Source organism: Dipodomys spectabilis, unplaced genomic scaffold (genome assembly GCF_019054845.1).
Source record: "Dipodomys spectabilis isolate Male_0828 unplaced genomic scaffold, ASM1905484v1 ptg000175l, whole genome shotgun sequence".
Lineage (NCBI taxonomy): Eukaryota > Metazoa > Chordata > Mammalia > Rodentia > Heteromyidae > Dipodomys > Dipodomys spectabilis.
In genome coordinates, this window is record NW_024870852.1 from 3,493,773 (window position 1) to 3,521,465 (window position 27,693).

A 27,693-nucleotide genomic window follows, 5' to 3' on the forward strand; every position below is an offset into this window, starting at 1 on the left:
TAGACATTAGCTGTTTCTGGTACAGTTGAAACATCATCACTGAGGCCTGTGAACTGGTCTTTAACCACCATCTTTTAGCCCCGAATCTTGTTAAAACTCAGATTCTGATTTAGTAGGTCTTGATGTAACACTCTACTTCTATCAACTCTCAATTTGATGTACATGGATCACACTTTAAGGAGAAATGATCTGGAGAAATCTTTTTACCTGATTATAGCTAACTGAATAGGACAAGTGATCTTTGGTAATAGTTGGCTAATCAATTATAAGTAAGAACATTTTTTCCAACCTCTTAGTTAATAATGATAAGCAAGGATATTTATTTGTTAAAATATAAAAATCTCTCTGTGTATATATTTTTTAATCAACTATATGATGTAAATAGAACATAATAGACAAAGCTGGGTGCCAGTGGCTCACGCCTGTAATCCTAGCTACTCAGGAGGCTGAGATTTGAGAATTGTGGTTCAAAGCCAACCAGGGCAGAATAGTCCATGAGGCTCTAATCTCCAATTAACCACCAGAAAACTGGAAGTGGTACTGTGGCTCAAGTGGTAGAGTGCTCACCTTGAGCTGAATAGTGCAGGAACAGTGCCCAGGCCCAGAGTTTAATCCCCATGACCAACAAAGAAAAAAAGAAAAAAAAGAACATAATAGACATAAAAAATAATGTATAGATAATATTTTATACAGTGTTCTATTAGTATAATATTAATTATTACATATTCTAATATATATATCACATATATCTTATTATAATTCCACACTAAATAAAATTTGCCAGCTATACCAATGTGGACCAAATTTCATATTTTTGTTTTAAAAAAGAAAATACAAAGTAACAATTATTTTACAAAGTAACTTTATTTCACTCATTTATTTATTAAATTAATAAGTATTTATTTAGTATTAATCATTGTCTTAGACATTGGGAAATAAACACAGAATCCTACTCTAGGATAGGGGATGAGGATTAAGAGTCTAATACAAGAAAGAAATGTTTTTTAGTAGCACATCAAGTTTGATAACATATTTTTGCTGAATCCAATTTCCATATGGAAAGAAGAGTCTGAGTCATTATTGAGCCTGAGAAGATATTTCAGTTTACAAACACATTATTGAAATTAACAAAAATGCAGATCCAAAATGAAAAGGAATTCCTATCCTGATAAACATGTGACTTCAGCAGATGGTTGCTCACTAATAAAGGAGACTATCTAATAGTGAAATTCTCTTTTGTTAAATAGCTTAAGTGAACAAAACAAAGCTGCCAATTTCTAAGCAATTGTCAGATTGGATCTGTGTGTGTGTGTGTGTGTGTGTGTGTGTGTGTGTGTGTGTGTGTGTGGTTTAAATAGTGTATACTTCTTTCACTTTTTCTGAGGTCCTTTATTCAACATGTACGTTGGAATTGTGGAAAGTAGCTGAGTATTTTTTTCTTTCTCTCTCTCCTGGACAGGCAATAGCTGCTGTGAAGAGTCTTAAAAGCAACTTTTGATCTTGTTCATATAAAAGCATCTTTCCTCTAAAGTGATCTGTTAAGTTTCATTCTCTCTCTAATACTCTCTGGTCAATAACTGCAAGTTATCAAGCCTCCCAGGAATGCTACCAGCACTTACAGAAACTTTGTGAGCACAACAATACAATATAATGCAATACAATGTAATACAGCAATACAATATAAAACAACACAATGCAATGCAATATTGAATATAGCATCATATAACACAATACAATAATACAATACAGTACAGTGCAATACAATACAACATTCCCTTTAGGTGTTTGCATCATCAAGAAGACATCCCTTCCAGTGAGCTGTAACCTGGTGGTATCATGGTATCATGATACCACCTTATTCGTCCTCCATCTCTTCCTCAGTTTGTACTACAGACTGCCCAAGCTAAGTAGTCATCCAATCACCTCCTCTGACTTGACACCATATTGGATAAATGATGATCTAATTGGTACTCTGAATAGAATGCACTTGGGACCAGACATTTCAGGCACTGTATAGATAAACAGTGAAAGCAGGTAGAAGAAGCAGAAGCTTGTTTATAAAAGCTACCAACATGCAAGCCTGTGAATGGAATTCAAGTGTAGAGGACATGTCCCAGAGAGCAGGTTCCTGGTTCCTTGGGATTTTTTTTTTCTTTGGTGTAGGTAATCTGGGCAGTTTAACTTGTCCTCCATCAGCTTTTAAATTAATCTGTCCTCATTTTCCAAAGCAGGTAAATCTCTAATGCATAATGTCGCGCCTGTGGAAATGATACTATTTCCCAAATGCATTTCAGTGGACTAACACTGTATGAGTCAATGTCCTGTCTCAGAGTGTTATAACAACACACACATGCACCACGCACACACACACACACAACACACACACACACATACACACACACACTCACACACACACTGATAGCTTAAACAATAAATGCTTATTTCCTACCACTCTGGAGATAGGAATTTCCAACTTAAGATGATAGAAAGTGGACATTTTAAAAATCTCTTCCTGGTTTACCAATGACTGTCATTTTTTTTGTATCTTTGAATTGAAGGGGAAGGGGCTTTTAAAAGAAAGAAAGACAGAGACAGAGAAAAGACAGAGAAACAACAAGAGACAGTCACACAGAAACAGAGAGATCTTTTCTCTTCTCTCTGTGTCCTTTCTTCTAAAAGTACTACTCCTATCATGAAGAACTACATATTTCAAAAATGGCCTATTTAGGTGGTTGAGATAATTAACAATTGGCACAGGTTTATGGTACCCACAGATGTTCAGGTTTTTTGTTTGTTTTTGTCCATCATGGGGCTTGAACTCTGGGCCTGGACGCTGTCCATGAGCTCTTCAGCTCAAGGCAAGAACGCTACCATGTAAGCCACAGCGCCACTTCTGGTTTTCTGATGGCTTATTTAGAGGTAAGAGTCTCATGGATTTTTCCTGTCGGGTTGGCTTTGAACTGCGATCCTCAGATCTCAACCTCCTGAGTAGCTAAGATTACAGGTCTGAGCCACTGGCGCCCAGCTGATGTTCAGTTTTTAATTTTGTTACATCATTTAATCCTGACAATAATACTTTGAGGTAGCATTTTTTTAACTCTTTTTTGTGACTAGGAATTTGGTTCAAACAACCAAGAAACTCACTCGAATTTAGGCAGCTAGTTAACTGCTGGGACTAAGATTTGCACCACAGTTTCCAGTAACAGTTCTGCTTCCTTAATCACAGAGGATGCCTTTGGTTACAATCTCTGACCTGGGGAGCTTGAGTCCTCTGAGAGAATTAATGACTGTTGAGATCGATATGAATGATGATGATGACTCACATTTGTATTCCTAGCTACTCAGAAAACTGAGACTTTGAGGATCACAGTTCAAAGCCAGCCCAGGCAGGAAAGTCTCATCTCTAATAAACTACCTAAAAGCTAAAAGTGGAGCTGTGGCTCAAGTGTTAGTGCACTAGCCTTGAGCAACACAAGCTCAGGGATAGAGCCTAGACCCTGAGTTGAACTAGAATTAGTACAAAAAAAAAGAAAGAAATTTGAGTCTGGACCACAAGACACATTCTTCCTGAGGCATAGTCATGCTCCATTTTCCAAGGAAGGGATATCCCTATTTATCTGTTCATGTCCCAGGGTTTTAAGAATTAATTTTGGAGAAATAAATGAAAAAAGAAACATGGAAGAAGTCAGTTTGCATAAACAACTTCTATGATATGTAGGACTTAGAAAAGAGGGAGGAGGAGTCTATCACGTTATACAAAAGAAAAACCAAAAACAGAAACAAAATGTTGCCCCTATCTGTCATGTCTCATTGAGTTTTCTCTGAAGAGTTCAGTTAATTTATGCTTATTCTTTTGATGAGGGATTCTGTGTTTTCTTAGAATGGGCCACATGATGCTTGATTATCTCTGAGTTAAACAGTAAATAAAGAATCAATGGACCTGTGTTATTGGGCAGGCCACTGGTGACTGATAAGTATTCTTCAAGATTTCATGCAGCATGTTTCTTAACTCTTCTGCAAAACATTAGGTAATAGGTGGAGTTCCCCTATGCTCAGCCTTGAATTGGCAACAGAAGTACTTTACGTGGTGGCTCTTTAACAAAAGGATATTTATAGGAGCTGTGGTCAGAGGTTACTGTCACCTTGTGTCTTTTTACTCAGCCTAAAAGTACTCACCATGAGTGAACAGACTAAAGTAATATCCACAGTGAAGAAATCACCCAAAGGTAGCTTCTACATGCAGCTTTCTTACGTTAGGCATCTGTCTGTTCATCCACTTGGGAATTTTGACTGCATGTATTCCACTATAGAACCCACCCAAACTTGTGTTGCCTGCTGAAGAGTTCGCATGGGAACAGGGACCGAAGACAAGAGAAGGCCTTGGAAGTAGGACCCCAATGGATGGAAAAACCTCATGGTCATTGCTCCTGAGTAATTACTTAATCATCTTAAATGAAGCAGTTTGAATGTCTTCGGTAAGGTCATTAGCTGTGTATGGAGCAAAGGCTTATTTTTAAAGTTTTGAGGTAGCCCGTGGAATGCTTTGTTCCTAATTTAGAGCACTTGTCTTGAGAGCTCCAATTCTTTGGCATCTGCTGCCACCCACCACGTGTTTTGCTCACAGCAGGCCAAAATCCACTTGTGGTGATGTCTCAGAACCCCTCTGTTCCATAGGGGAGCCAGCAAAGCCTGGGAGAGAGGTGGTTCTGGGCTTATGTAGGGAAGGACCAGCTTAATTTTATAAACTCACATTTGTATAGTTGATATACAGAGGAGTTACAGCTACGTGAACCAGGAACAATCACTATAATTCTTTCTGAACTATTTCTCCCCTTCCATCATTCTCTTTCCCATTCTTTCCCTTCCATCCCCACTCATAAGATACCCAGCTCATTTTCCACATAGTGTCTAGGAGGTACCATGGTTGTATGTGTTCATTCTTGTTCCACCTTTTATGTGCCCTCCCTTTCATTCCCAAATACAAACAAACAAGACAAAAGAAAAAGGAAAAGAAACCCAGCAACAATGGCAACTAAAGAATGTAAGGGGAAAACAAAGGAGGAGGCAACAATGCTTGATAAGAAATGGACTCATTACCTTGCTCATGTAATTGTAATCCCTCTGTACGGTATTTTCACAATTAAAAAAAATAATAAAAAACAACAAAAACAAAAAAATAAAATATCTCTATTGTTTCTCCTAAAAAAAAGAATGTCTGTTGTTTCCTTTAGTTGGAGTTTATTTAATAGACTATTATTTTGTATGATCACCTGTCCATAGCTATTGAGCCTTTGTCTGGGACCCAGCTTTTTCAAGTGACATTTAATGTATGAAGGTTAGGATTAATTTCAGTAAAGATGCATTCACCCCTTTCCCTGCTTTCTGTTATGGTTGGAATGGACTTTCTGACAGTGCTGAGATTGGGATTGGCCATGTGTCTTGTGTTGGCCAATGAAGTATTCTTAGATGGCAAGGTGAAAAGAGACTTTAGCTGAACTTGGGCTGTTAGGTTTGGCTGTTGAAGTGTTGGGATCTGCGTAAAGAAATTGTGATTGGGTAGATCTTGCTACTTCTCACTGAGTTTTGGTACAAAATACAAGGAGAGAAGAGGAGATCCAAACTTTCCAACAGCCTAATGCAGAACCATCCAGGTGAGCCTAGCATAGATTAACCAGTGTGGAAGGGTAATTCAAATGCTTATTGGTATGTTATTTGGATATCTATTTGGATATACATGCATATATACATCCATGCATACATACATGTATGTATACATATATGCATAGATAAGCTGTAATAGTTGTCTAAAATTTCTTTATAAAAAGAATAGTAAAGACACTTTAATAAACATAAATCTTGAATTCTGAGACAAGGGAAAGAAATGGCTTGTACCACAATGGCTTGATTTCCTTCAAATGGGGATGACAGCTTCAAGAGAGCCTATTAGATAATCAGGCCTGGCAGACACCCAAAAGAGGTAGCAGAAAATATAAATTAAATGATTGGGGTCCATAAACCCAGAGAGTTCATTGTAATTTTCTCTTTAAAGGGGTTACCTTAAAATTTGTCTGACAAGTTTGGAATGTAACTTGCCAAGTTTAGCCTTTTCACTTCTTTTGAAGGAAAAAAAACCCCATAGTATCAGAACATATCAAGCCCCATATTCTGATAATAAGAAATATGGGAGTTAAGTATTTACTCCTTCCAGGCTGGATATGTGCTTTCTGCTTCTCTGATGTCCACACCAGGTTCTTTTGCTCAGGTTTATCTGTCATGTATTTTGGTTTATGGTCTTACCCTTGTAGTACTGAGCTTTATAACATGTACTAGATCAACAACTCTTAACTCACTCTAAGGAAATCCACAGAAGTAAAGCAGGACTCCTGTAAACAGCTCAGTATATATACTCAAAATGGTGATGTTAAACCTGTTCGGTTCAGGATGTTCCTAACTGCTATCTTCCGTCCAGGGCTAATACATCAGCTTGCATAAAACATTGTTAGACTGTTTCTGGCAATCAATACTGGCTTGATTTAGCTGGAATCTCAGCTGAGTTTGTCAATTATACAACCTCAAATGGCTTCTCTATACTGTCTAGGCTTGCTCACCAAATGGTAGTCTCTGGGTAGTCAAACTTCTTATATGATGGCTTAGAGTGTCCTGGGCTGCATGTTGTATCTCTTGCCTAATTTAGCCTAAAAAGCCACATGACATCATTGCTGATTCAGCTGGTGACAATTCTTCCCAGATTCAGATCACACAGCATTCATTGACTGCTTCAACTGCTTCAACTCAATGCTAATTCCTCAGTACCAAGAACTTCTGTGACCTCATTCTCCTTTATATTTTTACCTCTCTACTTGACAATGTAATGTACTAGTACTCATATATTCTAAGAAATCTAAGTCATGCATGGTCTATTGAATGTCTTATTAAATCTTGGAATTATATATAAAATCTGTTTTTTGCATGTCTGTAAGAGTTGTCTGAAGCAGGAAGAGTATAGCCCATTTACTGAAGGACATGAGATATGGTTCACAGCACCATTATAAAAGTATGAGAATCAGTCTTGGAAACTACAGTTAGGAACAACTTTAAAATTATGCTTTAGATTGCTCCAGGGAGAACCTTGCTGGCCACTCCTGAACAGACTTATTGCACTTCACCCAGTATGATAAACCAGAACCTCTGACCCCTATCATGTCTGACATCTTCTTGTCTTTTTCTCTAAATTAGACAGATTAGGATCAGTGCAGGGCCTGCTCCTTCTTGTCATTTAAACTCAAGTAAATGTCTTATACATTCATACCTGTATACATAGTTGATCTCAGGCCACGTGTCTGTACTAGTGTTGAAAGGTACAACAAGGCCAATCTAATAATCAGTTAGTAAAAATCAGGTGACTATCAGAGTGGTAGTTTATCAGTACTTTTGCTCCATTTTAGTCTCTATTTGGTGTGATGATGCAGTATAATGGTATGGTGATAAAGATGATAGAGTTGTTTGAAGAATGAGGATGCTCTTGAATGCTGGTAGCTGTTAGCCTGTAATCTTAGGCTACTCAGTAGGTTGAGATCTAAGGATCACCATTTGAAGCCACCCTGGGCAGGAAAGCCCATGAGACTCTTATTCTGAATTAGCCACTTAAAAAAACAGAAGTGAAACTGTGGCTCACAGTATTGAGTGCTAGCATTGAGCAAAACAAGCTCAGGTACAGTGCCCACGCCCTGAGTTCAAACCCCATGACCAACAACAACAACAAGTAATAAATGAGGATGCCTTTTTTGATAGATTTTGTTTGTTTAAATTCTACTTAGATAATACAATAGCAAAATTGAAAGAAAATAAAAATCATAAAAAGTACTAAATAAAAATTTGTTCTTAAAATACTTACAAATGTGACTGAGTAAGAATGTATCAGCTCAAATTTGTTTAATTTCTAAAACTTGAAATATAAGCAACTCTCCTAGAAAATCATTGAATATTCATTGCATTAAAAAATCAACTTTGTTCATTGCTTATTGGTACAGTTGGCAAGAATGTAGATTCTATAAAGTATCTATGACTAGAACTTAAAACCATCTCACAAATGAGATACACTGAAGAGGAAGTGTTTTGAACAAGATTTTGTAGTTGTTAGTAACTGCTATATAACAAACCACCACCAAACTTAGTGGCTAACACCAGCAATCCTTAATGAATGTTTACAAATAATCTGCTGTGTTGGTACAATTCAACTCCTTACCTGGGCATAGCTACTGTTTTACTAGATGGCTTAGCAAATCTTGGTTTGGTTCTATTGACACTTACATTGAAAACTGGGTCAATTCTGTTTCTCAAGGCCTTTCATCTTCCAGTGGATTAGTACAAGACTGTTGTCATAGTTGTGTCAGTGTTCTAAAATAGATGTAGTTTAGGAATGATGATAGTGAGATAATCTCCCTCCACTAGCCAAAACCCTTATTATGGATATTCCAGATTGAAATGCATGCACGAGACTGGATTGACAGAAACTTCTAAGTCAAGCCACACAAATACAGGTAGCCTGTACAGAATTAGTGCCATTATTGCAATTAATCAACATGCTATTTATTTATTTATTTATTTAGGGTCTGATCGTGGGCCTGAACTCTGGGCCTGGGTGCTGTCCCTCAGCTCTTCAGCTCAAGGCTAGCGCTCTACCACTTGAGCCACAGCACCACTTCCGGCTTTTTTTTTCTGCTTATGTGGTGTTTAGGAATCGAACCCAGGGCCTCATGCATGCAAGGCAAGCACTCTACCACTGAGCCACCTTCCCAGCCCTATGTTATTTATTTTTTAAATAAAAGTAATAAGAAAGTCTATTATACCAGGCATATGGGGGGGGGGGGAGAGAGAGAGAGAGAGAGAGAGAGATGAGAGAGAGAGAGAGAGAGAGAGGTTATGTGGCATAGATATTCCATGGGAAGGTAGCACTTCACTCATCTAACCCAATATTTTGAGATTGTCATCCATTGTCCTAGGCTACTGTGAACCTTGAAGAATAAAATCAATATTATACTGTTTTTTAGGCAAAGAGGTGATTCAGGCTCAGATTTTATACTTCTTTCCAGAATACTATTAATTTCTAAATTGATAATAAAACTTCTATTTTTAAAAAATCACATAGAAAGTCAGGAATAATGTAGGGTGCATAAATTAAAATTGGCTGTGGTGAGAATAATTGACTTCTCAGAGGTGCAGTCAACAGGGAACTGTCAGGATAGATGAGTTTTACATATCTTGGAGAGAAATTGGAGCTCTAAGTGCTAAATTTAACCTACAAGGATATACATACATTTGACAACTTGAAAGTCTTTAGTGTATAGAAAGAGTTTTTGGCATTTCTATCTGGGATCTATATTTCTATCTAATTGTAATTTCTGCTGAGACAGGTGAGTGAGGCTAAAAAGTACTCCCCTTATGACACAGGAACCACTCAGTTTTAGAGTTTGATTGACTACTTTCCCAGGAGATAGCAAAAAAAAATTGTATTATTCTGTTGCACATCTGATCTGGGTAATGTCAAAGTAAATCATAAGGAAAGCAGTTGAAAACTTTCAAATAAAAATTGGATAACTCTTCTAAGAAAACAATAAAAATACTAGATAAAATAGAAAACACTTTTTCCTTAAGGAGAATGTAACAACAATAAAATAGCATGTACTTATCAGGTGAAAATCTAAGGGAAAGCTGGAGGAGCAGTAAGCAGAGCACAGAAATCAATTCATTCTAGCTACCAATCCAGGAAAATTTGAAGTTCAATTTTTATAGCTTCATAAGACAGCAAAAATGAAAATCTTAAGAGTTCATTTAAATCATTTAAAGCTGAGTGCTGGTGGCTCACACCTGTAATCCTGGCTACTCAGAAGACTGATTTCTGAGGATTAAGGTTCAAAGTTAGCCCACCCTAGGGAGGAAAGTCTGTGAGACTCATCTCCAATTAACCACCAGAAAACTGGAGGTGGAGCTGTAGCTCAAAATGGTAGAGTGCTAGCCTTGAGCGAAAGAATTCAGGGACAGAGCCTAGGCCCTGAGTTCAAGCCCCATGACTGATTAAAAACAAAACAACAACAAAATAACAGGGTTTAACAGAAGGTCCTTCAGCCTTAAACCTGGTGCCCCAAAGGGTTCAAATTAGGATATAGAGAAACAAAAAGTAATTCTATCATTGTCTTTATTAGTCTTCATAGCAAGTTTCTTTGTTTTCATCTAAGGAAAAATTTCCCAAAGAGATTGTATCTCTAAATGAGTTCCAGAAAAGTTTTCATCCTTAAAATGACCTATCACATACTTTAGTGGCTCAAAAACATTTAAATGCAAAACAAAAATACAAACAAACAGTAAAGGGACCTAGGTTGTACACTCACATAGACACCAAGTAGAAACAGATGGCATTTCCTTCTTAGATCACAGAGAATTCCAATTAATACATTTTTTTATGAAAAATAAGCATTCTACAATAAAATTGAAACATATAAGTAAATAATATCCAATAGGTAATATGTGATAGAAACCAATTTATTAAACAGATAGATACAAGGAATAAAGGAAAGACAAATAGTCTTCATAGAAGATGATGAAAGTACCTGAACAGCATTAAAATAATGTCAAATATGTAGTGTAGAAGAAAGAATAGTACAATAGTCAAAATTTAAACAACAAAAATAAAACAAGGCCACAGATTTAATAGTAGATTACACACAGCTGAAAAGAGAATCCATGAATGGGAAAATCAGTGAGAAGAACTGTTAATAAATTAGGAAGTTAGCTGGGAATAATGGCTTTCTCAGTGGCCACAAAGCCAATTTTCTGAATGGGAACAGAAAGGAATTTGAGAAGAACCGAGCAGATTTGGGGAAGTATGAGCGATTGAAATAGCTAATTCACTACACATGCAATCTGTTTCTTCTTAGATTATGTGAGGTTTTGACAGGAATTTAATAAGATAACACAGGTTATGGTCTCATTTTTCTATTAGAATCCCACACTTGATAAGTAGAAAATGCATTATAATAGACTGGATTACCATGAGCTATTGGGATAGAAAAGGATGTATATAGTGTCAAGAACATTCAGGTGAAAATTCAGATATTCTCATTTCTTAAAAGTTGAGAAGTAGATGGGCACTGGTGGCTTACACATTTTCTTGATCCATTCATCCATTGAGGGGCATCTGGGCTGATTGCAAATCTTTTTTTTTTTTTTTCATTTTTAAAGTTTTATTTATTTGTTTTTATTGTGAAGATGCTGTACAGAGGAGTTACAGTTGCATGAGTAAAGCAATGAGAACATTTCTTGTTGAGCATTGTTACCCCCTCCCTTGTTGTTCTCCCACTATCCCTTCCCTCCCCCACCTCCCTCACTCCTCCTCCCACCCGAGGTTGTAAAGTTCATTTCCAATATACTGTCTTGTGGGTATCATTGTTGCAATGGTTCATCCTGTGTCCTTGTTTCAGCATTTTATTATTCCACTTCCCTTCCCCAAATCACACAAATGTATATACAAGATGCAGAGTACTAAAATCAAGTACAGTGACAACAGGGGATATACCATAGGGGGAAGAACACACAAAGGAAATAACAACAATGACAACAAAAACACATAGTATAACAACAAAGAAAGAGCTCTCGTGTCCATATCTTGGGGTTTGTTTCACTTAGAATTATCTTATATGGTCATATGTACATAATTTTTTTTAAATTTTATTTTATTTTATTTGAGAACATACTGTACAGAGGGGTTACAATTACATGGGCAGGATAATGCATACATTTCTTACCAAGCATTGCAGCCTCCTCCTTTGTTTACCCTTCACCTCCCTTCCCAGCCTCCCCCCTCCCTCCCACCCAATCATACCCCCCCTCCCCCCCCCACACCGACATTGTAAAGCTGGTTTTGACATGACATTTTGTACTTCTCATTGTTGCAACAGGTCCACCTGAATCCTTAAACGACTTGTTTGTCCCCATCTCCTCCACATGTTATACTGACATCAAATATAGTGAAAGCGGGGGTTACACTGTGGGGGAGGGACATACAAAGCAACAAAGAAATAATCTTATAAATGCGTTAGAAACACATGCATGAAAGAAACAAAAACATTAAAATACATATTTAAGGGTTCGTTTTCCTAACATCACATTATCTGACCTTTTCCGCTTGACTCATACCTATACTAGATATTGCAAATAAGGGAAACCATGGGACCTATGTTTCTTTGGGCCTGGCTTACTTCACTTAATATAATTTTTTCCAAGCCTTTCCATTTCCTAACAAATGGGGAAATGTCATTCTTTCTGATGGAGGCATAGAATTCCATTGTGTATATATACCACATTTTCTTGATCCATTCATCTACTGAGGGGCATCTGGGTTGGTTCCATATCTTAGCTATGGTAAATAATGTTGCAATAAACATAGTTGTGCTGGTAGCTTTAGTGTGGTCTTTTTTGTAAACATTAGGGTAAATGCCCAAAAGTGGGGTTGCTGGGTCATAGGGGAGTTCTATGTGAAGTCTTTTGAGGAACCTCCATACTGCTTTCCAAAGTGGTTGAACAAGTTTACATTCCCACCAACAATGAAGTAAGGTTCCTTTCTGTCCACATCCCCTCCAGCATCTGTTGTTGTTAGAGTTCTTGATTTTTGCCTTTCTAACTGGAGTGAGGTGGTATCTCAATGTTGTTTTGATTTGCATTTCTTTTATGGCTAGGGATGTTGAACATTTCTTCATGTGTCTATTGGCCATCCTTCTTTCTTCTTCAGAGAAGCTTCTCTTTAAGTCTTTCGCCCACTTATTTATTGGGCAGTTGTTTCTTTGAGGATTTGTTGTTGGGGGGTTTAATTTTTTGAGTTCCAAGTATATTTTAGATATGAGACCCTTGTCCGTTGTATGGCTAGTAAAGATCTTCTCCCAATCCGTGGGCTTTCTATTGATCTTGCTAGCTATGTCATTTGCCCTGCAGAAGCTCTGCAACCTTATGCAATCCCATTTGTCCAACCTTTCTTTGATTTGTTGTGTTTCCGGGTCTCTATTCAGAAAATTTCGGCCTGAGCCAAGGAGACCTAGGGTTTCTCCTATTCCATCCTGTAATGTTTTCAGAGTGTCTGCTTTGAGTTCAAGGTCTTTGATCCATTTGGAGTTGATTCTGGTGCAGGGTGAAATATAAGGATCTAGCTTTAGTTTTGTACATGTAGTTAACCAATTTTGCCAGCACCATTTACTGAAGAGGCTGTCTTTCTTCCATTCTATTGTTTTAGCTCCCTTATCGAAGATTAGATGGCTATAGGTCTGTAGGTTCATTTCTGGGTTTTCAATTCTATTCCATTGGTCCTGAGGTCTGTTCTTATGCCAATACCAAGCTGTTTTGATTACTATGGCTTTATAGTAGAGTTTGAAATTTGGTATTGATATTCCTCCAGCAGTGTTCTTTCCGTTGAGGAGCGTTTTTGCTATTCAGGGTCTTTTATTGTTCCATATGAATTTTTGGATTGCCTCTTCTATTTCCTTGAAGAATGAGGTTGGAATTTTGGTAGGTATTGCGTTGAATTTGTAGATAGCCTTGGGAAGTATTGCCATTTTCACGATGTTAATCTTTCCAATCCAGGAGCATGGGAGGTTTTGCCATTTTTTAAGTTCTGTGTTGATTTCCTTTTTCAAGATTTTAAAGTTTTCATCATAGAGGTCCTTCACTTCTTTAGTTAAGTCAATTCCTAGGTATTTTATTTTTTGTGGGGCTATTACAAATGGAGTTGCTTTCCTAATTTCAGCCACACTTTTCTCATTGTTGGCATACAGAAAAGCCATTGATTTTTGGGGGTTAATTTTATAACCTGCTACTTTGCCAAAGTTTTGAATCAGCTTGAGTAATTTGGGAGTGGAGTCTATGGGATTCTTTAAATACAAGATCATGTCATCTGCAAAGAGGGAGAGTTTTATTCTGATTGCAAATCTTGACTATAGTGAATAGTGCTGTAGTAAATGTGGTTCTGCTAGTAGATTTACTATATCCTGGACTGTACTTTTTAAAGTAAAAGCCCAGGAGTAGAATTACTAGATCATAAAATAGTTCATTGTTAATTTTTTGAGGAAATTCCAGAGTGGTTGAACAAGATTACATTCCCACCAACAGTGTATTAGGGTTCTCTTGTGGTCATATCCTCACCAGGATCTGTTATTGTTTTCTTGATTATGGCTACTATAACTGGGATAAGGTGGAATCTCTTCTTACTCCTCCTCCTGCTCCTGCTCCTCCTCCTCCTCCTCCTCCTCCTCCTCCTCCTCCTCCTCCTCCTTCTTCTTCTTCTTCTTCCTCTTTAGACCATTTGCCCACTTAAAAATTTGTTTGTTGGTTATTTGAGAGTATACTTCTCTTAAATTCTCTGGATTTTAGGCCATTGTCTGGTGGGTAGCTGGCAAAATTTTTCTCCCATTCTGTAGTCTCTTTCATTTTTTGGCTATGTGCTATGCCATGCAGAAACTTTTTAGTTTGAGATAGTCCCAATTATCAAGATTTTCTTTTTCTCTTTCTTTCTTTCTTTCCTTCCTTCCTTCCTTCCTTCCTTCCTTCCTTCCTTCCTTCCTTCCTTCCTTCCTTCCTTCCTTCCTTCCTTTCTTTCTTTCTTTCTTTCTTTCTTTCTTTCTTTCTTTCTTTCTTTCTTTCTTTCTTTCTTTCTTCTTCCTTTCTTCCTTTCTTTCTTTCTGTCGGGGGACCTGAACTCTGAGCCTGGTCGCTGTCCCTTAGCTCTTCAGCTCAAGGCTAGTGCTCTACCACTTGAGCCACAGTGCTACTTCTGACTTTTTCTGCTTATGTGGTGCTGAAGAATCTAGCCCAGGGCCTCATGCATGCAAGACAAACACCCTACCACTGAACCACCTTTCCAGCCCCAAGGTTTGCTGTGTCTCTAGATCTTTACTCAGAAAGTTTCTCCCTGTGGCCAAGAACCATAATGTTTTCCCTACTCTTTCCTGTAATAGTCTTTGATTCATTTTGAATACTGGTGATATATGAGGACCTAGTTTCAGTTTTCTGTATGTGGATATCCAGTTTTGCCAGCATCATTTCTTCCAGCTTATGTTTATGATTTCCTTATTGAATATTAAATGGGTATAGGTCTGTGGCTTTGTTTCTAGGTTTTCTATTCTGTTCCATTCTATCTGTCTTCAGGCCTGTTTTTGTTCCAAGACCAGCTGTTTTCACTGGTATTGCTTTGTAACAGTGTTTGAAGTTTGGTTTTGTTAGTTCTCCAACACTATTCTTCGTGATGAGAGTTGTATTTGCTATTTGGTCTTTTGTTGTTTTGTATATATTTTTGGATTGCATTATCTATCTCATTGAATAATGATGTTGGAATTTTGGTAGATATTGCATTGAATTTGTAGGTTGCTCTGGGCAGTATTTATTGACAATTATGTTCAAAAAAGTAAGTAACCCAGAGAAACAAAGGATGCATGTTTATCCTTATATGTGGAAGCCTGTTATAGCTTACAAATTTATAATTAAATATGTTGGGTGGTATGTAAGTATGTACAAATATATTGACTGAAATATGGTAGATTCAAAGGAGAACTCAAATAGTGTGATTCCTTAGAAAGGCAAAATCAAACACCAGGAAACTAGTACTCAAAAGGGATGGGGTGGAGTCAAAGGGAAAAGGGTAGACAAATGAAGAGAAAGAAGACAAGGGGAAGAATGAAGTAGAATCTAATGTATATAATACAAAATTAAGAAAAGTGAGAGAGCTAGAGGTTGTTAGCCCATGCCTGTAATCCTAGCTACTCAGGAGGCTGAGATCTGAGGATCACCATTCCAAAGCCAGCCAGGGAAGAAGCGTCTGAGAGACTCATCTCCAATTAGGCACTAGAAAACTGGAAGTGAAACTGTGGCTCAAAGTGGTAAAGTATTAGCCCTGAGTAAAAAAGCTCAGGGATAGCCCTGAATTCAAGCCCCATGACTGACCAAAAAATATTCACAAAACCAAAAACAGCGTAAGGGAGGGGGATAAGAAAGGGAGGGATGGGTGAGAATGCTGAAAGGGATGACCTTGAACAAGATATGCTGTATTTATAAACTGCTTCGTCAAATGGCAAATCCTTTGTAAAACTACTTAAAGATAATTTTTAAAAAGTTGAGAAGGCAAAGTTTTGATAAGTGAAATATTATCACCAATGTCTCAGTCATTGAGAAGGGAATGGTCACCTTGAGAATTTATTAGGGAAATTTTTCTTTGTTTTGTCGGTCAGTGGAAAAATCTTTTACCTTGCAATTTACAGAAGCATGTAGTCCTTATGCCACAAATAATATTTTATATGAATGCAGGCCTTTTGATTATCTTCAGAAGTCTTAGATACAGTGTCTGTTGTCTTTATAGAGCTCAACGTCATTCTTTTTTTTTTTTTTTTGTCAGTTGTGGGGCTTGAACTCTGGGCCTGGGCACTGTCCCTGCACTTTTCAGCTGAAGGCAAGCATTCTACCATTTGAGCCACTGTGCCACTTCTGCTTTCCTGGCTTCCTGCCAGGCTGACTTTGAACAATGATCCTCAGATCTCAGCCTCCTGAGTAGCTAGGATTACAGGCGTGAGCCACCGGTGCCAGGCCCATTGTTCATTTTTGAGACCATGAATTGATAAAACAAGCAACTCAGTGAATTGTTTTTAGTTGTAGCTAAATTTTAGGAAGCTTGCATAGCACCACCATAATAGAAGGAGGACTCTGTAATCCTCAATATTCTCTTTCTGTGTATTCTCTGGTAATATATCCATTGCCTTGCTTTTATATGGTCTTCACTCATTTATACTCAGTATTTTTCCTGTTTCACCCTTAGATGCCCTGGAGTCTTTCTGTTGTTTCCTTGCCATACTAGGGGTATCTCAGTGACATTTGCTAAGGTTGACTGTGTTTCCCTTGGATCTTGTTATTTCTTTGACACTTTGACTAATAAGTTAAAATTTTTCTCTTATAAATCTCTTGACACCCTTTTTAAATACATTTCCTTTATATAGATCAAGAAAAGGCCACTTGGTCTCCTTAGGTTTTGAAACATTATGCTCATAACTGGAGTCCCTTCCATTTTCCAGATAATACATGCTTTTGAATGACAGAGCTCCAGAGAATAGTTTAGGAATGTCTAGCTCTCTATCTTGCTGCTCTAAGTCTCTGTGATATAGAATACAGAAATCCATAGCATTTTGAGTAAGTGATTGGTCATATTGAGAAAACATTTGGGAGCATAAAACTTTATTATTTGATATTTACAAATTATCAAGCTTCTTATGGTGGAAGAAGTATTGTCCTAGATCTAGGTAAGGAGAGTCTTGTCCCATAAAGGCCTTCCTCTCAGTTTTTGCCATCTGTGCCTCACCCACAAAGAAGTATCTTCAAGATCTGGGACATATGCCAACCAAAAGGCCACTTACTCTTCTTTAGTTTTTGTGGAAATGGGATTTGAACTTAGGGTCTCATGCTGGCTCTGGCTTTCTTGCTTGTTTGACTGGCACTTTACTGTATCAGCCAGGGCTTCCAGCCCAACTTTTTGTTTTGTTATTTTGGAAACAGAGTCTAATGGACTTTTCTGCCCAGAGTGACTTTGAATCATAATTCTCCAGATCTCAGCTTACTGAGTAACTTGGATTACAGACATGAGCCATTGACACCTTGCCATTTAACCTTTTTAGGTTATCTTTTCAATTCATAATTACTTTCCTCATAGTTCAAGTCTCTTCCCTGAATCTATCCTTTGAGAGTAGATCAAACTGCAATTATATTCACTTACAAGACTTAGAGTTGGGTGAGGGCTATTCTATTGTACAGGAAATTTCACATAAACCAGTTTTCCTGTGTCTTCTGTGTTTGTTATTGACAGATAGAATGGGTTCTTGATGTGTTGAATGTTAGCGTGTAACCTTCAGCTTCCCCAGGAAATCCACCTGAGGAAATTCTCCACCTATCCCCCAAATCCTTTGTTCCTCTGCTGAAGGATGTTTGTTGGACACAGGAATTTGGCTAATGGATGCCACAGATTAAAAATTGTAGGGACCTAGTGTCCTTATAAAGAACTTCAACCAAATACACAAATCAATTAATACAATTCATCACATCAACAGGAGCAAAGATAAGAACCACATGGTTATCTCAATAGATGCAGAAAAAGCATTTGACAATATCCAACACCCCTTATGATGAAGGTTATGGAAAAATTAGGAATCCATGAAACATTCCTCAATACAATAAAGGCTGTAGATGACAAACCTACAGCCAGCATTATAGTTAGTGGTGAAAAACTAAAGACATTTCCTCTTAACTCAGGAACAAGACAAGGATGTCCACTCTCTTCACTTCTCTTCAATCTAGTATTAGAATGCCTAGCTACAGCAATAGGACAAGATGCAAACATAAAGGGGATCCAAATAGGGAAAGAAGAAGTAAAACTCTCCCTCTTTGCAGATGACATGATCTTGTATTTAAAGAATCTCACAGACTCCACTCCCAAATTACTCAAGCTGATTCAAAACTTTGGCAAAGTAGCAGGGTATAAACTTAACCCTCAAAAATGGATGGCTTTTCTGTATGCCAACAATGAGAAAAGTGTGGCTGAAATTAGGAAAGCAACTCCATTCGTAATAGCCCCACAAAAAATAAAATACCTAGGAATTAACTTAATGAAAAAAGTGAAGGACCTCTATGATGAAAACTTTAAAAACTTCAAAAAGGAAATCAAAACAGAACTTAGAAAGTGGCAAAAACTCCCATGCTCCTAGATTGGAAAGATCAATATCATGAAAATGGCAATACTTCCCAAGACTATCTACAAATTCAATGCAATACCTATCAAAATTCCAACCTCATTCTTCAAGGAAATAGAAGAGGCAATTCAAAAATTTATATGGAACAATAAAAGACCCCTAATAGCAAAAATGATCCTCAACAGAAAGAACAGTGCTGGAGGAATATCAATACCAAATTTCAAATTCTACTACAAAGCCATAGTAATCAAAACAGCTTGGTACTGGCACAAGAACAGACCTCAGGATCAATGGAATAGAACTGAAAATCCAGAAATGAACCTACAAACCTATAGCCATCTAATCTTCGATAAGGGAGCTAAAAATAGAATGGAAGAAAGACAGCCTCTTCAGTAATGGTGCTGGAAAAATTGGTTAACTACTTGTAGAAAACTAAAGCTAGATACTTATATATCATCCTGCACCAGAATCAACTCCAAATGGATCAAAGACCTCGGTGTCAAAGCCTGAAAACATTACAGGATGGAATAGGAGAAACCCTAGGTCTCCTTGGCACAGCCTGAAATTTTCTTAATAGAGACCCAGAAACACAACAAGTCAAAGAAAGGTTGGACAAATGGGATTGCATGAAATTGCAGAGCTTCTGCATGCAAAAGACATAGCTAGCAAGATCAATAGAAAGCCCACGGATTGGGAGAAGATCTTCATTAGCCATACAACAGACAAGGGTCTCACATCTAAAATATACCTGGAACTCAAAAAATTAAGTCCCTCAACAACAAATCTTCAAACAACTGCCCAATAAATAAGTGGGCTAAAGACTTAAAGAGAAACTTCTCTGAAGAGGAAAGAATGATGGCCAATAGACACATGAAGAAATGCTCAACCTCCCTAGCTATAAAAAAAAATGCAAATCAAAACAACATTGAGATACCACCTCACCCCAGTTAGAATGGCTAGAATCAAGAACTCTAATAACAACAGATGCTGGAGGGGATGTGGACAGAAGGGAACCCTACTGCATTGTTGGCGGGAGTGTAAACTTGTTCAACCACTTTGGAAAGCAGTATGGAGGTTCCTCAAAAGACTCCACATAGAGCTCCCCTATGACACAGCAATCCCACTTTTGGGCATTTACCCAAATGTTCACAAACAAGATCACACTAAAGCTACCAGCACGACTATGTTTATTGCAGCATTATTTACCATAGTTAAGTTATGGAACCAACCCAGATGCCCCTCAGTAGATGAATGGGTGAAGAAAATGTGGTATATATACACAATGGAATTCTATGCCTCCATCAGAAAGAATGACATTGCCCCATTTGTTAGGAAATGGAAAGACTTGGAAAAAGTTACATCAAGTGAAGTAAGCCAGTCCCAAAGAAACATAGGTCCCATGGTTTCCCTTATTTGAAATAACTAGTATAGGTCTGAGTCAAGCAGAAAAGGTCAGATAAGTTGATGTTAGGGACATGAACCCTAAGATATGTATTCAAGATATTCAACCCTAAGATATATTTTTTTCTTTCATGTGGTTTTTTTCTAACACATTTATAAGGTTATTTCTTTGTTGCTTTGTATGTCCCTCCCCCACAGTATAACCCCTGCTTTCACTGTATTTGATGTTGTTATAATTTGTGGAGGGGAAGAGAAAAAACAAATCGTTTAAATAGGGATACAGGTGGACCCATTGCAACAATGAGATGTAGAAGTCATTATGTCGAAAATGAACTTTACAACTTTGGTGGGGTGGGGGAGGGTGAGAAGGGATGGGAAGAGAAAACAAAGGAGGAGGCTACAATACTTGATAAGAAATGTACTCATTATCTTGCCCATGTAATTGTAACTCCTCTGTACAGTATTTTCACAATTAAAAAAATAAAAAACTTCAACCAATAAGTGATGGGCTTTAGTGGATAACTATTCCCAATTCATCACTTCTTGGTAGGTTATCTATGAGGAGTGCTCTGCAAGTCTTTTGTAGTGATACTGATTCCTGCTTCTCCTTAAGAGATAATGCCCACTAAAGAAGCTTTTCTTGCCTCAAATGAGTAAAAGAAAAGGAAAGAAGAGAAAGAAAAGGAAAAGAAAAAATGCAGAAATACAGAAAGTGATTTTAGGGACCAGTATTTTTTAAATTCATGACAATCTCATAAATGGTGGGAAAAAGATAGGGAGATTAGTTTCAAGAGACTTGGTAGTAAGTTATGAATCAACCCTAATTTTGCATTTATTTTAGAGAGTTCAGTATTAATTTGTCTCTTAAATAAACTACTTGGACTCTTAAACTATTTCTCAATGAGAAACAGGCTATATTCCAGCTTCACAAACTTGGGATTGCCCTTTGTGGTATGAAAGTTGTGAGTGACTTAAAGAACAATTCTTCAAGTATAAAAAAGATGATAAATGTCATTTGATGCCGAAGAACCTCCCTCTCTCAGTCTGAGATTTGTGTGTGTGTGTGTGTGTGTGTGTGTGTGTGTGTGTTCTTGTGTATAGTTGTATAACACAAGGACATTATCATCTGTATACTTGTATTACACAATAACATTGTCATGATAAAAGGAGAATAGAACTTCCCTTTGGTATGTTGGCAGAGACATGCAATATCATTTCTTTTGAGAGCACAGCCTTCAAGCTAAGCTTGACGTTTCATAACACAAGAGACCTGTGATTTAGCTTAGTCCAGAATAAGTGCTTGGAACATACCCAAGTTCATGGACTACATATTGATGATTGTATTACTGCAAACATGTTAATATGGGATAATTCTACATCTGCCTGTTTGGTTTTGGAATCTTTGGGGGACTGATTTTGGCAACACCATGACATCAGGTTAAAAGGAAAGATCAAAGATTGTTAAATGAGTTATATAAAATGGTCTAAATCTGGAGATGAAAGGAGAAAAGACAGAAACCTGAACAGACTAGAGTTTGAGGGAGAACTTTGGGAAGCAGTTGTGTTTGTGTGTGTGTGTGTGTGTGTGTGTGTGTGTGTGTTTGTGTGTGTGTGTGTGTGTGTGTGTGTGCGCGCACACCAGCATTGGAGCTTGAATTCAGGGCCTGTTACTCTCCTTTTTCACTCAAGGATATACCTCCACATCTGGGTTTTTGTGGTCAATTAGAGATAAAGAGTCTCATGGACTTTTTTGCCCAGGCTGGCTTTGAACCAGGATTCTCAGATCTCAACCTCCTTAGTAGCTAGGATTACATGTGTGAGCCAACAGGCATCCAGCTGGGAAGCAAGTCCTTCACCTGTGACAATCACATACAAAGGAAGAAATGTACTCTTAAGAGACTTCGTTATGAGCCAAATCAGTACACATTTATGGGTTACCCAAGATATAATGCTGCCCAGAGGTTGAATTTTGGATTTCTTAGGTTAAGAAGGATGAAGAAGCAAAGGAGGAGGAACTAAAGAGGAGAAGGAGGAAGAGGATGAAGAGGAAGAAGAGGAAGAGAATTATATTCCCTCACCAATTATAAGAAACACTTTTGCTTTTAACCTTCCTGAAATAAGGATTGCCTTTATGTTTGACAAGGAATCTGATTTAATTAGCAAAGTAATCTCTTCTTTCTTTCACTGAAACATTAGATTTCATGACAGTATAAATGTACCCCACTTTAACTTTTAAAGCCCATGTGGCAAATGTTTCCATCACCACATTAAAACCTTCACTGGTCCCTAATAAATTACCTTCCATAGGAAACTCAAGGGATCCCAGTGAATATGATTCATACTAATCATACATTTTTCATCTTGCATTTGGGAGGAGGGGAGACATCATGGTAAGGAAACCTTTGACATTTAGTTAAAAAATTAAGAGAGTAAATAAGCAGACAAATGACATGCTAGATTTATGTGGAAAACATCTTGAACTATTTCCTTAAAAACCTACTGCTGTTTAGTAGCCACTGGAAGAGTTTTCCTTAGTTAAGATTTTGGGATGGACAGGCAATGATGAGATTGGGACAAATAATCAAGAAAGGGGACCTTGATTTTAAAATATCTATTCTATTAAAAATAGGTAAACAATTTGAATAGACATTCCCCAAAGAAGATCTAAATACATAGATATATAAACACATAAGGTATATAAAATCTTTAATTGCTAGGGTTCAAATTAAAACTGCAGTGAGATACTACTTTATACCAACTAGGATATCAATAATTAAAGAGACAGAGAACAATAAAAGTGAACAAAGTTGTGAAGAAATGTGAAGGTCATAAATTTTAGGCCAAGTGGTACCTCCACTTTGAAAGACAGTTTGATAGCGTCTTAAAAAGTGAAACATAGAATTACCAATATGTCCCAGGAATTACATTGCCAGGCATACACTCAAGGGAACTGAAAACAGACAAAAATGTATACAACAAATATTCACAGAAGTACTCTTCATAACAACTAAGAGGTGGGAGCAATTCAACTGTCCAAGGATGAATGATGGAATATTATTCTACTGCTAGAAAAGAATGACATATTGAAACATTCTACAACACACACAGATTTTAAACTCTATGTCAAGTGGAAGAAACTGGATACTAAAAGCCATATACTCCATAAATAGGATTACAGGAAATATTCAGAACAGTTCAATTCACAGAGGGGAAAAAAGTAGATTAGTGGTTTTATGGTCTAGGGAAAGGAAGAGAGTATATAATAGAGTAGGTGATAGGAAGTGACTGCTCATCAGTTTCTTTTTTAGGTTATCAAATATTCTGGAATTAGAAAGTGATGTCTGATAAGTCTATACTAGAATGTCTGAGGTACGTGCTTCATAATGATGAACTTCATATGTACATTATAGTTCAATAAAGCTACTACTAGGAAAATAAGTATCCAGAGGTTTCAAAGACATGATCATACATAAACGTATATAAATGCCAGGTGTAAGAATGGCTCCTAAGTTTTCTCCTGAGGGTCAAAGGGACCCCTTGGGTTCCAAGGTGAGTCTCACTTTCACTACTATGTCTCAGAACTTGGAAATTGATATATTATCTCTTTTTGTCAGTCATAAGCTATTCTGTGTTTTGAAGTTGGTGCCTTAGGTCAGAGATGCAACTGAATGGAAGAAAAAAGAAGGGCCAGAGTGGGCTACAGGAGCTGTAGAGACTCAGTTCCGTGTGACTGCCCTTCTTATTATGGAGGAACCTAAACAATGCTGGAGCCTTGAGTTAATGCCACTGTTTGCATGTGGGTTGCTCCTTTCTCCTCTACCTTCACACCCATAGCTTGATGGGCAATGCATTAATATTACTGATTACACTATGTGTAAATGAGACATGGTTCTGAGGTCAAGAAATAACAGTTGGGTTGTGTTAAGAAATTTTTATTGTTTCCTTTGGATTTGTGATGAAAGCACATAAAATTACAAGTGGAAGAAACATCATGCCACAAAATTGCATAGAATTATTACAAAAATGTGAATAATGCATTTTAAATAATTTGAGATAGAAGAACCAAAATATGTACAGTTGAAGAGCTTCAAATACTTTGTCCTATCTCTTTTTTCTTCTTAAAAGGCAAAAGTCACAATGTTCAATCCATCACGAATAATATTAATACAGTGCACAAGCGCAACATTAAATTCAAAGGAATGCAAGCAATGGCCCTTTCTTTCAGAATTACTTAATGACTGCTTATCTATTATAGGAGTAGCAAGGAAATGTATGGTGATCCTGAAATGTTGCAATGAAATGCTGGAACCCAAAACACATGGCATGTCAATAGATCTTGGGAAACTGGTTTACATGGTTGAAACCACGCTGTTCTCAGTAGTGTACAGGTGTCAGAGACACAGTCTATTTAATATACAACTCTACCCTCTATTAGAAGAAAAACCACAGTACAGAATTTTACACATTCAACAAAGAACAAGGCAAACACATAAAGGCACAAAACTGCACATTGTATAGACCCCTTTTCTTTATCTTTGTCTATTTTCAAGTAATATTAATATTATTAAATGATAGTATCACTCTAGTAGTTTCAATGATGCAAGGTACACAGTGTTACATACTACCCCACAACTGCAAAAAGTGTCATTTTACAGATATAAAAATGTGATTACAGTAAATGGGCCAGATACAAACATATTGGAAAATGACTAGAATTCCTAAGATAATGAAACCCAAATACCAAGACAGTTTTAGGGAAGTCAAGGTTATAGAACCTCAAGTCTATTTCTGGATTAAGATGTGATAAAATGATCTATAATAATTACCACTGTGTTTGGGTCTGAATGCCATTTTCCCTTCATTCTTCTTCAGTTTTAGAGTCTGTAATTTTGTTTATAAAAATGTAACCTTCGATTTGACCACTCTTACTTCTTTATGATACACACTGTCCTTTCAAAGTGCAAAAAGTACAACGATGTATAAAAGATTTCTCTTTCAGTGGAAGTTTAGTTTTATTAAGTGTCTAATTAACACTCTAAATCGTTCAGATCAAAATATAATCATCTCCAAAGAGGAAGTGATTTCCCCTTGTGTTTCACTGTATGTGTATTTTTATTTTAGTCAAACATGTTTCCCTAATGTTTGAAGTAAGCCTTCATTTTGATGAAAACTTAATTGTGATTCCTAGTTATTGCTTTACATTAAATAAAACGATTTCCATAAAAACATTAAATTCTCAAAACACAACTTTCAGGACATAACTTTTCATTTGCAGTGTTTAATTTCTTGCTAGGCTAGAATCAGATAGATTTGTTTTAAAGTAAAATAAAACTGTGAGCATCTAACATCTGGGCATTAGTTTACCATCAATTTTTGTATGATTCTATAAATTACTTTTATATATTCTTTCTTAAGACATTTTAATAATGATTTTGATCAGTTTTATCATGATATAATTTACTTCTCTTATACCACTTAAAGTAGGAACTTAAAAAGACATGGTTAAGCATATTATATATACATACTAAATGCATAATCAAAGTTTTTAAATCTTAGAATAAAATTGAAATTGGTTAGACTTAAAAACTATGGAAGATAGTGATAAATTTCCAAATAACTGTCCTATACACTTTGTCTATTCCAAATTCTACTTTGTCTCTTTGTCTACTGCAACAAGCTTAGAATCTGATATTTAAAAATCATTTTTATTCCTTAAAATATCTACCAATTCATATTATAAATCTTAAATCTACTTAAAATTGCATACATAGCTTCATCAATGTTTTATTACAATTTTCATATAACTTAACATTGATGTAATGTAGTTACTTGATCCTTTTCTTCTCTATCGGTTTGGTTTTGAGTGGAAGAGATTTGAGTCATCGCCAATTAATGAACACACATCCACATTTTTGCACACACACGTGTGTGTACTTACATAGCTAAGTGCATATCTATATACATGGAGAAAACATAGCATTTGTACATGGGTCTGTGTGTTTAGATAAATATGTAATCTTTCTATATTAAAAATAAATGAACCATAAAAATGTCTGACAGCAAAAGAACCATCAGGACCTGTTCATTCTGATTGAATTTCTGCTTAATATATATCAGCATGTTCTTTTCTTAAAAAAATCTAACAGAATGGATCATTTGTAACAATTTGATCATTTCAGGCCAACAATCAATGTGTACCCAAACTTTGAGTGCAAATAGTCAATTCAGATTGCACCTGAAAACATGCAGCCAACTTGCTCATGCAACCAAACGTGCAATCCATATTGCTGTGTCTTGGGATGGCTTCACTAGGGGTGGGGGGCAAGGACATAATCAAGTTACTATTTTTTTAACTTAAAAAAAAAAGAAAACCAGCTAATTGAGTCACTACGGTAGCTAGTAAAGCCATATCAACGACAAATACACTGATGCGTCTAGGATAGGTAAATAAATTAGCAAACTGCAAGCCACCAGTGCTTGCAAAGCAAAGGATGAAATATTCATATTAACCTGGAAATACAGAGTTGAGGGGCAGATAGGGAAAAAAAAGCTCAAAGTTGGATGATCCATAGTGTTAAATAGCGCTATGCATTTCTATGTCTATTACTTTGAAATACTTTACAACAGAGCTTCAAACAAAAACATGAGTTCAGAATTTCTTCAGAGAAGAGACACTGTCCTTCATTAAGTGTTCCACGGAGCCTGGGAGTTGCCTGCTTTGAATTTACTATTGGAAAGAAAGAAAACAACAACAACAAAACAAAACAAAAATTCCCACATACGTGCGTTCTTCACTGCAGTAGTTACTACATGACACATGGAGCCTGGGTGTAGGACCTCTGCATGGATCCTTCCAGAACTCTCCCTTTGATGAGGATTTCAGGCTAAAGGATGCTTCTCAGGAAGATGGTCCTAGGCAGTGATCATTCTAGTAAGAGAGTCTAATGAAGCTTGAGTGGCCATGCATATCCTGAAGGCCTTGGCAGGAACAATCACAGAGGAGTATCAAACTCTCTTCCTGGGGTCTCTCCTTCCACCTCCTCACTGGAGGGAGGCTTGTGGTTCATTTTTCCAGGGTCGGAAGCCAAGGAGGGAGGGGCGGAGCCATGATTGCTGTCTTCACTGATTTTCCCTTTCATAGCTTCCTGTACAAACTCCAGAATCTCCAGGGGCAGTCTTTTGAACTTGTCTTGGTATTCTTGTTCCAAGTCTGTCTGCAGCTAGGAGACATCAAGAGAGAAGAACAATTTGAGATTGTTTAGATTTCCATGCGCAAACATGTGGAATTTTGAAAGAGATACATGAAGGGTAGGGAGAGGAATACATTATCTAAAATAGTATTCATTGGCCATGCATCTGTAGAGAAAAACAGTTTAGTAGGACATTCCATTTTTTTCATAGCTGCAAGTGAAGTTTAGGTTATATGTGACATAAGTGGGTCAATGATTTGAACTCAGATAAATGAATACAACTGTGAACCCTCTCACATATATACATTTGGAAAGAGATGTTTATAGAGGTGGTACACAAT

General features: G+C 37.0%; 1 protein-coding gene across 2 annotated transcripts in view; it reads right to left on the reverse strand.

Annotated features, from left to right (window-relative positions):
• Positions 1 to 24,073: 24,073 nt before the first annotated feature.
• Positions 24,074 to 27,693, reverse strand: part of Plcb1 (phospholipase C beta 1) — a 631,005-nt gene continuing 627,385 nt past the window's right edge. Inside the window, exon 32 of one of the 2 annotated variants that reach the window (XM_042694512.1) lies at positions 24,074 to 27,382. In XM_042694512.1, the coding sequence (XP_042550446.1) occupies positions 27,155 to 27,382 (228 nt within the window). In that variant the 3' untranslated portion in view covers positions 24,074 to 27,154. The remainder of the gene's footprint in view (positions 27,383 to 27,693) is intronic. The other variant, XM_042694513.1, reaches the window with a different exon arrangement.